Source organism: Schistocerca serialis, chromosome 3 (assembly GCF_023864345.2).
Source record: "Schistocerca serialis cubense isolate TAMUIC-IGC-003099 chromosome 3, iqSchSeri2.2, whole genome shotgun sequence".
In the NCBI taxonomy this organism is placed as follows: domain Eukaryota; kingdom Metazoa; phylum Arthropoda; class Insecta; order Orthoptera; family Acrididae; genus Schistocerca; species Schistocerca serialis.
This window is the reverse complement of record NC_064640.1, coordinates 276,060,228-276,072,960: the sequence shown is the minus strand read 5'-3', so window position 1 is coordinate 276,072,960 and position 12,733 is coordinate 276,060,228. Positions and strand designations below refer to the sequence as shown.

At 39.8% G+C, this 12,733-nt stretch overlaps 1 protein-coding gene across 1 annotated transcript in view; it reads left to right on the top strand.

Annotated features, from left to right (window-relative positions):
• Positions 1-12,363, top strand: part of LOC126470054 (phospholipase A-2-activating protein) — a 137,398-nt gene extending 125,035 nt beyond the window's left edge. The window contains exons 12-13 of the mRNA XM_050097559.1: positions 7,842-8,119; positions 11,444-12,363. Coding sequence (XP_049953516.1) covers positions 7,842-8,119; positions 11,444-11,812 — 647 coding nt within the window. The 3' untranslated portion in view covers positions 11,813-12,363. The remainder of the gene's footprint in view (positions 1-7,841; positions 8,120-11,443) is intronic.
• Positions 12,364-12,733: the final 370 nt, after the last annotated feature.

Genomic DNA, 12,733 nt, shown 5'->3' with positions numbered 1-12,733 from the left:
AATTTGCTTTCAAGTGCCGTTTGGTATAATACTCGTGATTTTGATGGTGTGGTAATTGCTAAATGATTGCTATGGGAAAATTTATGTGATGTTGTGTTGTGTAAATCTGATAATATAATACAAAGTTGAAAAGTGAGGAGGCGAGCACTGAACCATGAGGTAGGCCATTGTGAAGTGTTCTGACACTGCATATCTTATCTCTCAGTATAGCATAGATTTCATGATCTCTGGCATTTGCTTGAATTTGGTGACTTCTGTGAGTTCACCTAAAAGCCCTTGGGTCCCGACTGTGTTGTACTCTTCCCTGTCAAAGAAATGGTAATAGCATGCAGATTATAGCCTGTACAATGTAGCAGGCACAGGTTAAGTTTACCTGGAGAAACACCAGATGTGACCATGAATTGTAACTGATGACCCCCACAAAATGCAGCATTGGATGGGACCCATTGTCATGGGCGAATGCAGTTTGCAATAGACAGCTGAGCACGTCTTACACTTGTGTACAGCCATCACTTGTGTACATACAGAACCTACTCTCATTACCGAAGACAACAGAGTACCATTTCACCCTCCATGTAACTCTTTCTTGACATCAGAGTAGCAATGCTTGGTGCTGTTGTGGTGTCAGTGGTAGCCTGGCCAGAGATGTGTGTGATCTTAATCCAGCTTGAAGCAGACTGTTTCCAGTAGTCCCTGAAGAAACAGCAGGTGTAAAGTGTGGCTAGATTTTGTCCCTGGATGAAGTTCATTCTGCCACTGCTGCTCACACAATGCATCAATCTTGGTGTGTGTGTGTGTGTGTGTGTGTGTGTGTGTGTGTGTGTGTGTGTGTGTGTGTGTACTATGTGAATGTTCAATACATTCTCAATATGTCCATTCAGCTTGCTGCAGTCCCACTATGTGACCTCATTCAAGCGGCTGAAGCTGTTTAATAGGAGTACATAGTTGTCGATGGAGCATGGTTGTACTCTAGAATGAATGTTGTAAACGCTGTTCACCTCTAAATTCAGCAAAGTTAGTGCCTGGAGCATCAAAGCAGAAGGTGCACAGACAGACCCCCTGAGCAGCGTCTGATGGCTGATGTCCATGACAAATGATTGCTAACACTGCAGCCCCTCTGTATTATGCACATATTATACCTTGGTGCTGCTGAACAGAGTCCTTGAAGGTAATGCATTTGTTTTTTTCCATCAGTGTAGTAGTGCAGGCCATGCGGGCAAGATCGCTCAAGGTTGTATACATTCCACCTGCTACACAATCATAGCTTAAGCACCTCTTGTGTAAGTGAATCAAATTACGTTCCTAAAACCTGTCTTGATAATCTGTTGTAGAGAGAGCATTAGGTACCTGCCCAGTCATTGCCCCCTGACAGTGCAGGGAACACACTTGATACCTGAAATGAAAACTTTCTATACATTGCCGAATGGTACTGCATGTCAGATCTTTGACATGGGGCTTCTAGTCAATGGTTAACATGTGAGATAGATGGTTTACTGTGGGAGGGTGATGCTTATGGGAAGAGCTGCGATCAGCGTTGGATGATCCACAATGAAAATGATAAAACTTTCTCACACTGTTGGTTGCAAGATCCCTGTGATCTTGGCAGAGAGAGTAGATTGATTGTGTTGTGCTAGTCAGAAATACAGAAACATGAAATATTAGTACACTTTATGACAGTGTGGATAAGATGATTTACTTAGCTTTACACACTCCATTTCTCCAAATATTAAAGCATCCCTTGATGCAGACAAATCTACAAGAGTCTTCACCTGAAGTATAACTGACATAATGTTCACATTAGGTTTCGCCTAAGACATGTAATACTCTGGTGGCCTATCTAAGACAATGCTGTTGTCTTGATCGGTGTCTGTGTACTGAGGCAAGCGTTCCTCTGCTCATCCTTAAGTAGACCATCGATTACAGAGTGGTGTAGCAAAAGCTCTAAGTGACGTGGCTATGCCAGCAGTGCCCATTGCTTGGTGCAGGATGCAGTAACCATACTTTCTTATGGTTTCATTGCGAGGTGCAAACCTTGCTTTGGCACCCTGTTGTTTGGCTGACAATGCAGAATGTTATGAGACAAAGACTTCCTGCTTCCAGACCACATTGGGGTGGAAAGTAGATTAAAATGAAATGGTGAGAAGTAATCCCCTCAGTACTTAGTTTGAACCTGAATGGATGATGTGTCCTATTTTCCCACAAAAACTTAATTTTTTGTTGAAAATATTGAAGGAAATCTCCACTCAGTCACAGGAATTCTTTCCCATGAGAAGCTTGCTGACATTACTGTCGTAATCACTTCTCACTACCATCTCTCCTTGGTATAACATGCAGCAATTCTGCATGCCATGGCTTCATTAAGTTCTTGAAATTTCCAGAGGTAGGTGCCAGCAGATAACTACACATAAGTCTCTGTCCCTATAAGTTACAGGCTGTTGATTTTTAGGCATGGCACTGGCAGTCGATAGCATCCTGACGTGTTCCATCGGGTTCAGAAAAACTTGAGTTTGGTGGACACAGCATGAATGTCTATTCACTATCATGTTCCTTAAACCACAATAGCATGAGTCTGATTAAGTGACAGCCGTAAGTAGACTGTTGATTACAGTGGTGTAGCAAAGCTCTAAGAGGTGTGGCTATGCCAGTATTGCTCATTCATTGGGGCAGCATGCAGCGACTATGCTCTTCTGTGGTTTTGTTGCAAGGTGCCAATCTTGATTTGGCACGCTGTTCTTCAGAAAACACAGTATCCACCTTGAAAGTGACTGGAAACACTGACCAAAAAAATAATCAGAGTGCACTCCTATATCCAGAGATGCAGATGCAGTGGTGAGTTGAACTGCGAAGTGATGTTCTGGGGCAGCATGACAATGATGGGGGGGTCTGGAGCGTTCATGGACATTGGGTCAGGCAGCTGGAAAGGCACCAGCGGGGTGACGGCCTCTATGGGCACCACCATGGATAAAGCCAACCTTGTTGGAAGTGACTGCTGGTGTGGGCCCCAGCGACATGCTGGGTCTGTGGACAGACATTCTGTGGCAGAATCACTGACATACTCGGAAGTGCGCCACAGCTGGTTTTGGTGGTGCCACTGCAGCCATGCAGAATATCTGATGTTGCAATAAGAATGGGGTTATTTTAATGACTGTGCTCCCAGGGCTGTTTATTTCCAAAACAAATTGTAGATGACTTCATATTGCAGCTGAAACTTAATCTAACTTGGCGAAACGTATTATGTCTGTGGTGGTCGCAGGCGATGCAACAGGTTACTACACTGTCTATGAGTGCATAACAGATCTGCTGTTGACATCCCGTCATATGTGGCAAGGAGCAGTAGGACAGGAAAATCATCAAAGCTTGCTGGTCTGGAGTTTCTCCTTTTGACTTTTGAACATTGAACTGAACTGTTCAGTGGCGCCATTAGACTGAGGGTGAAAAGATGCGGTGAGCACATGGTGTATGCCATAGGTGCCACAAAACTTTCGGAAATCGACTGACTTGAATTGTGGTCCATTGTCTGAGACAGTGACCTCTGGGTGACATTCAAGACAAAAAATAGAAGACAAAGCCAATATCATACTTGCAGTAGTGATGAATTGTAAGTGTCTAAGACTAACAACCACATCTTGATCCAGAACAGACTCGTGGAAATCAATATGAATGCATTACTGTGGTTAGACAGATCTGACCAATGTCTTTCTCAAACTTTGGAAAGAGATGTCATTTGCTCAGTCTGAACATCTATCCCCTGCTGAGTACAATGATGTCTAGTGAGTTGCTTCGCGTGAACTATGCGCCAGTGATCTTGGTGCAATAAAGACAAAACTTCCCATTATAGGGAGTGAGGAATCACAACAGGCACATCTGCATGCAACAGCATAACACCTGATCATGTGGGTAGTGTGTGATGATGCGAAAAAGTCACGTGTCACTGAGTAAGGAGCTTCTTTCAAACTGCATGGCCACCCATGTCACACTTATTGGAAAACAACCTGCAGAGCAGCAACACACTGAAAATCAAAAGGCAAATTTTGACGACATTCAAAATTTTGAGAATCAGTGTGAAACCATAATTCCTCAGATGACTCAAATGCGGTGGCAGTACCAACTGATGACGAAGAGGACAAGTCAGTGTTCGAATGTTGGGCAGTGGGCCTGTACAACAGCTCAGATTGATAATTATACAATATCAGAGCCAGATGTTTCAAATTTTGAGCTGTCTGAGGTGTGACAGGCTTGGCAGCATTGAATGAGGTCATCAGAGGCCCATGATCTGTCAGCAAATAGAACTTCCAACTGTACAGATATTGGTGGATTTTTTGATACCATAGATAATGGCGAGTGCCTCTTTTTCAAGCTGACCGTAGTTACACTGTGCTTTGTTAAGAGTTTTTGAGTCAATAGCAATAGTTCTATCAGAAGAACCACTTTTGTGGGAGAGCACAGCTCCGATTGTGTAAGAAGAGGAATCTACAGCCAATATGACAATACGACTGAGTCAAAATGAATGGAACATCTTCCACTTAACAATGCATCTCTTAATTGCTGAAATGCATTCTGGCATTATTTGGACCACACAAAAGGAACAGCCAATTGAACAATGCAGAAATTTGCTCAGGATTAGCAATAAATCTGATGTAATAGGTGATTATTTATTACAAAGTATTGCTTGGACTGTGCATCCAATGGCAACTGTAAATATGCCTCACACAACTCAGTCTTTGAAAAGTATCTGCCCTGTCTCAGTCTGTCTATCAATTCCTCCAGACGTAGAAGAGGAAAAGAATCCATGACAGTTTGCGGGTTTACTGTTGCTTTAAAGTCAACACATGGATGTAAACTACCAGATTGCTTCTTTAGAATGACCAAGGATGATGCCCAGTGACTTGTAGAAACGGGTTGTCTTTCCATCTTGTGTTTGTGCAGGCTGCTTCTAGAGACGAAAAAATTTAAACCTTGCTGCTGCAACATGGACTTGACTATCATGATGTTCATCTAGTAGCTTAACAAGGTTGTCGCAGTTGATGGATTTGGGACTAATGTCTGTACGCAGTTTAACACACAAATGGTAGATGTTGGCTCCGACTGTCGACAAGAAGAAAGCATTGAGCTCCATACCTTTTCTTTTGTATGCAGTGAAATGGGCCTCCAGTTATGCGTAATATTCTGACCATTCTGCTTCCTGACTATGGTATGGGCGAAATTTAGGTGGAGCAACCAGTGGCGGTGCTGCTTGGCACGAGAGTAGTGACATCAGTTGTTGAATGCCAAGCAGCCGGCATTCAATATCCTGCGATTGAAATGGAGTGATTTTGGTTAGACATATTTCCTGTGGTGGTTCAGACATGGTGAAACACTTGATATGATACACAGATTTCAAGAACAGGAAGTTGGCAAGACCAGGCAGTGAAAGCACATCCTTACTTGCACACAGTAACCGTGCAGCTGGCAAAGCAAGTCTATTTTGCAAACAATTTCATCACCATTTGTTGTGTCAAATGAAAATACACATGGAAGTACAAGGGTGGGTTCATTGGCTAGCTTTGGGGGGGGGGGGGGGGGGGGATTGAGTGGAACTATGACACACAAAATATTAGTTTACTTAATTACAGTATGGGTAAGAAGATTACTGAGCTTAATACACTCCATTTCCTCAGAAATGTTCTGAGTATTTGCAACTGTTTCGGGATATTAAAGTATCACTTGATAACCCACAAATTTACAAGTCTTTGGCTGAGGTTTATTTGACATAATGTTTATATCATTTTCTGCCTAAGACATTTAATATTCAGGTGGCTGATCTAAAACAATGCTGTTGTCTTGATCAGTGACTGCGAAATGGAGTGAGCATTCCTCTGCTCAGCCGTAAGTAAAATATTGATTGCGGAGGTGTAGCAAAGCACTAGGAGGCATGGCAATGCCAGTGTTGCACATTCATTGGTCAGGCATGCATGGTTTCATTGTGAGATGCCAACCTTGCTTCGGCAACCTATTCTTCGGATGACACCACAGTTGTTTCAATGCAGAATGTTGTGACACAAAGGCTTCCTGCTTCTGGACCACATCAGGGTGGAAAGTAGATTCAAATGAAATGGTGAGGAGTAATCCCCTCAGTACTTAGTTTGTACCTGAATGGATGGTGTGACCTTTTTATCCACAAAACCTTAGTTTTTTGTTGAAAATATTGAGGGAAAATTCGGGAACTAGTATATATTAGGAAAATGCAGAGAGATTTGATGATTTAAAAAACTGATCTCCACTCAATCGCAGGCGTTTTCCCCCATGAGAAGCTTGATGATGTTTTGCTCCACACGTTCACCTTAGTCTGGTACAGCCTGTAATTTTCCATTGCTCTGTGTGTGTGTGTGTGTGTGTGTGTGTGTGTGTGTGTGTGTGTGTGTGTGTGTGTGTGTGTGTCTCCATCTTTGAATGCAATGCAGCAGCAATTCTGCATGGCATGGCTTCATCAAGTTCTTAAAGATTCGATAGGTTTGTGGTAGCAGATGATTACTCATAGGTCATACAGCTCCTATAAATTACGGGCCATTGGTTTGTGGGTATGGCACTGTCACTCGATAGCATCCTGACATTTTCCACTGGGTTCAGAAAAGCTGAATTTGGTGGCCACAAGAGAAATGTCTGTTAACTACCATGTTTCTTAAACCACAGTACCATCATTCTGGATAAGTGAAACATACAGTTATCAAGCTGGGACATGCCATTGCCATTGGGGAAGACATCATGTATGAACGGATACAGGTGATCTGCAATAATGTTCACGTAACCAACAGCTGTCATGATGCCATCGATTACTGTGCTACTGTGGAAGGCCTAATTGACTCCCACACATAGCATAATACTGCCCCCCCCCCCCCCCCCCCCCCCCACCAGCTGGCCCGCATCCATGGCATGGTGCAAGTTTTGAGCAGCTATTTTGGTCAAGACCATGAACCTGGTGTAACAAGAAACATGATTATTCCAACCACGCAACACATTTCCATTGATACACAGTCCAGTGCCAATGAGAGATTAGAGCCCACACAGAAGCATACCGACAATCCTCCTTTCCACGAACAATATGAGACTGGAATAGAGGGGAGAACCGATAGAGTTATTCAAGGTACCCTCTGCCACACACCGGCAGGTGGCTTGCGGAGTATGGATGTAGATCCCCTGCCCACTGCAATTGTAGCTGATGATGTTGTCATGTCAGCATGGGAACATGTGGGGGTTGTCTGCTGTGGAACCCCATGTTCAATAATGTTTCATGGTGAAATGTGTATCATTTGTGTTTCGAATATTCATTGCAATGTGGAAGATTAGCATTATATTTGATGTCTTGTATAGTATGTGATGGAAGAATGTTTTCATTGTCATTTTGCCCCTTTCTGTTTTGCCACCTTTGTGTATGGTACCAAGCAATATTGATGAGTTACACATGTGAGCTTGAAGGGTTGTTAACATGGGCGAGAGACATTAACTAGTATTTGTCCTCTGTTCTCTGCAAGGAACCAATTTATTTTCATTTATTTCCTGTTAAGTGTGGTGTTTTATCCTTCTTACATCTTACCATAAATGCTTCTAGTATGTCTTAACAGAATAAGTGGTGTGTAATCTAATGTTCAATGTATCTCTGTCTCCAGCAGTGCTGTATCCCTCTAGAGAGTGATCATGATTTTGTTTTGAGACCTAGAAAATAGTCAAAATGTGTATTGTGTGACACTTATGTATTAGTATTGGTGTTTCTTTTGTTAGTTAGTGGCAAAACACATTATATCCATGTTTAACCATACTTTAGTTTCTTTTGTTAACTGCTGTAACACAGTGTTATATGTTTACAGACTGTCTTGTTCCTGCATTGGACCTGTTGAGGGTGGCGGTACGCTCAAAACCTGTTTTCCAAAGGCTATTCAGTGTCCGTAATGGTTACGATATCCTGAATGTGATTGACAGATACATGCAACCAATCTATGGTTCCGATGTGTTGCGTGTGCTTTCTTTACGTACAATATGTAATATGATGGTTCATGAAGAAGGGAGAAAATTGTTCCTGGCTCAGAGAGATAGTATCCTTGATGCAATCAAAAGATATAGGAAACCCTATTCTAAGCATATGCAGGTACAGTATCTTCAAACAGTATCTTCAATGTCGATATTCTGGTCTTTTTTAGATTAATATCCTGAGCCACTTGGTAAGTAGAGCACTAAGTTTGTTGGAACCAGGAATTGAACAATAGATCTTGCGGAAATGTAAAAACATAAAATTTGGAAACAAAGGAGTCTGCTTTGTAAAATCCAGAAGAGTAGGAGACACAGAAGTTAAGTAATCTGACTCTCGTAAATATAAGGCATATAGAATTACTGTAAATAGGGTAACAGATTGCGGGATTATAACTGAATGCAGGTGGTCAGGTCAGACCAGAAAACTCATAATACTTTGTGAGAAGGCTCTTTATTGGTGAGGGAATTTCAGTAACAGTGACTCATTCTTGGACACAGTGATTGTTATTTACAGCTCTGGCATAATGTGAGGTTTACTTTCTCCAGTACTGTGTGGTATAATGTGGTAGGTGTGTGTGTGTGTGTGTGTGTGTGTGTGTGTGTGTGGGTGTGTGTGTGTGAGGAGAGAGAGAGAGAGAGAGAGAGAGAGAGAGAGAGAGAGAGAGAGAGAGAATGATTTTATTATTGAAATGGTGTGGAATGAATCAGTTTGTGGGAAACGAAATCAATGAAGCTATTGTGTTTTAGTCCTACTTGTGCAGTTACACTGAAAAAATTAGAATTTAATTTTTATATATATATATATATATATATATATATACTGGCTGCCAGTCTTCAAATAGAAATTCGTCCATGAAATAGGAGTGGTCCAGGAGAAATTGATTTTGAAATTGACTTAAAACTTGCTTTGCTACCTGTCAGACTTTTTAAGTTATTGGGAATATGATTAACAATTTTGTTACTTCATATTGAACTCCTTTCTGAGCCAGTGGCATTTTTAATAATGGGTAATAAAGGTCACTTTTTTTCTCTAGTGTTCTAGGGGTGGACATAGTTGTTTTCTCAAATTTTGGTGGGCTGTTTATGATGAAATTCATTAGCAAATATATGTATTGTGATGCTGCAGTTAAAGTGCCTAACTCCTGGAAGAGATACCTACATGATGACTGCATGTGAACACCACATATTATTCTTGCTGCTTGCTTTTGTACAATCAGTACTTTCTAAGTGGTGAGTTAACCCCCAGAAAATTATTCCATGAGACATTGTTGACAGGAAATGTGCAAAATGTCAGGATGGTCACATGTTTGTTTCCAAGACTAGCAATTTTACGAAGAGCGAAAATAGCTGACATAATTGTTTGATAAGCTCAACAATGTGCTTCTTCCGATTCAAGTTTTCATCAGTACATACAGCCAGATATTTGGGGCATTCTACACTGCTTACTGACTCCTGTTCATGTGCTAAATCAATTGTTGTTATGACTGTTAGTTGTGCAGAACTGAATTAGTGTGTTTTTCAAAATGTAGGGAGAGTCAATTTTCAGAGAACCACTTAATAAGCCCCACGTCTTTCTCTCTAATGGGATTTATTATAACAGTAGTATCATATGCAACGAGTCTTAGCTAACTGAAGAAGACAAGGTGGAACAAAGGGAAGTAAGAGGATAAGGCTTCATTGCCTGTACTAAGACCATGATATTATCAATGAAACTAAACCAAATGAAAGATTTAGAATACTGATGGATATGTAGGATTCTTACAGATGGCCTTGAACATGGTAGCATTAGACAATGCCATAAAAAAGTCCATGATAGTTTTATGGATTTGCTTGTAAATTTTAATATAAATTTTGAAGCAGAGGAAGGTGATATTGATTGTGAGAGGTAAAATACTAGGTGATGTGAGAGGTAAAATACTAGGTGATAAGGGGAGAGGAGCTGTGGACAATGTAGGAAGTGGTTTGTGTTTCAGATATAGGATAACATATTGTGACAAATGAGTTGGATGTGTTCAGCCACCAGTGCATAGATCCTTCCAGTGAGGGCACCAAAAACAGGTACATTTTGTGTGTACAGGCTTATAGACCTCAGGAAACACATACAAATTGGGGGAAATCAGGAAGGAAATGGCCCCATAAGGCATATGTTGGGATGTGTCAGGGAAATTTAGAGAGTACTTCATTCCATTTTAATGGTCTTACAATGGACAAGGCAAGGGGAGGTGTCAACCATGACATATTAATGAATAATCCCAGAACAGTTCATAGAAAATTTGGATTGATGGACTAGTATTCTCTTAACACTTAGTTCTTCAGTCTATTGACTTCATTTTACTGATATACAGTTATGGTAACAGAATACTTACATATTCTATTTTAATATAACCCAATTCAAAGATTGTGTGGTGTCAAATGGAGGAAGTAGGATGCTCTTTTTTGAAGGCATTTTGAAATATAGAATTTTATTTTTTGCGTTCCTCTACCTGTGAGAGACAGCATGGAAGATTTCAATGTATTTATCAACTTTAAAATAGGATCAAAATGTAACTGGATTATCTAAAAAAAATTATTTAGACCTGAAAAGTGTTGTAAGTTTCTTACAATATGCAAGTTACTATGAATTTCTATGTTATCAGTTTCCCTGAATTTTATTCTGAAGTGACGGAGAGTAATACTCTTTATGACCCAAGCATTTTCCAATTTTTACCATTACACCCAAGATGATCTTCAGTCTTTTATCATTTTACTTTATGTGCTTATTCCCAGAGTGGTATTTATAATGACATTTGAGTGTCTTTGACTGTCGCGTATCAGTTCTTCTGTTTAGTTAATAACATTTCATGTAATCACATTTTTCAAAGGGAGTACATGTCACATTATTGGTGTAATGCGTTTGCTGTTGTCAGCAGAAGGCAAGGTGCTTGGATGCACATGTAAAGCTGCTTTTCTCGTCCTTGCCAAATTTGAAATATATGAAAAGTTCCAGTTGTGAATAATGAATTATTTAGGAATAAAGATGACAACTCACTAAAGGCAAAAGCACTGTGTACTCGACAGAGACACACACATAAAGTGCAGAGCTTTACTTTTCTAACTTTTGGAATGCAATTCCTTTCTCAAGCTGTAGGTGGAAGCAATTCTATTCTGAAAGCTAGCAAAGTAAAGCTCTGTACCTTTTGTGTGTGTATCAGTCAACAACGCAGTGCTTCTGCCGTTAGGTGAGTTGTCTCCTTTATTCCTAAATAATTTGTTAAATAGGTATTACCTACAAGACACTATATGGTTCTATAAAATCATTGTTCCAGCACATCTAATCTGTCTTCATGTGTATTGTGTATTCAAACTGGGAATCTATTTTAATGTTCCATTTGTGGTGTTTATAGTTGTTTTCATGGATTTATAGACCAATTGTTTTTACATGAATTGTATCTTTCATTATTAGATGGCCGTGGCCACCGTTTTGCTAAATCTGAGTGTGGCGGCGAATCATGACAGAGATGTTGCTACACTGACGGGTGTAGCACTGACCCTTGGGGCCATTTTTCCGCACATCAGAGAGAGTGAAGCTAGCTTCCGGGCTCTTGTTGCCCTGGGAACTTGCATGTGGGATTTTGATGGTAAAGATTGGGATGAACCATTGCTACTTGTAACAACAAATGCTCAAATTATGGAACACATAAAGCACGTAGCTGCATCTAGTTTTGGTGCACCGTCATCAGCAAGTGATGAAAAACACAAGCTTCTGGAAAAATTGAATGCTTGTGCTGAAGAATTGTTAAGAAAATTACAGGGAACTACTAAGGACAATTAGAAACCTAACTTGTCAAAATTTGTTGTTTAATTACTTTCAATTTTAGACTGATTAATTTAATGTGAATTCTATATTTTCATATTTGATGCAAAGGAGTCAAAGCATAACTTATATGAATGTGATATTAATAATAAGTTACAAAGAAATGTTTTTTGTCTGTGCCAAACAGCCATTATCCAAACTGCACTTAATCCAAAGACGAAGTCAAATGAAATTTGAAATTTGTATTACCTGTTTTGATGCTTGGACCCTTCATGCAAACTGAAATTAATTATAAATGTAAAATGAGATGAAATCCAGTGTTTGAATTTTACATTGAATTCCAGTTTCAATTCAGTTATGTGTTCTTGTTCAATGTAACTGTTCAATGTAGTTGTTCAATGTAACTATTCAGTGTAACTGTTCAATGTAGTTGTTCAATGTAGTAGTTCAGTGTTCTTGTTCGGTGTTTTCAAAAAACTTTGTGTGTTAATTCTTAGTTGTAAACATGAGCCGACTTTGATTTTTTGTTTGGAACACAAGAATTAAAAAACAAAACAAAAAAAAAAAAACTTGCAACTTCAAGGGCCTAAATTGAAGATTGTAGAAGGAAACCAAACTTGTGTCTCGATACCTGTTTGTCATTATGAAAAACCATTCCATAGACTGCAGTTACTTACCTGGAGCATAACAAAACAAATTTTTAAATGGTTTTGTGAACACACACAAATTTTAAGATTATTTATTTACTGTGAGATATTTTGTTCTTAAAGCAAAAAAAAAGATGAAAAGGAAAAAGTTCTAAGCAAATTATTTGTGATGTCCCCACAAAACTGTTAATTTGAAAATAAAGATTATTGTTTGTGGATGTAAAATTTTTCTCTTTAGCACCTATAAAATTTCAATGCTCTGTATAGCCCATACAAAAACTTGAATTGAATG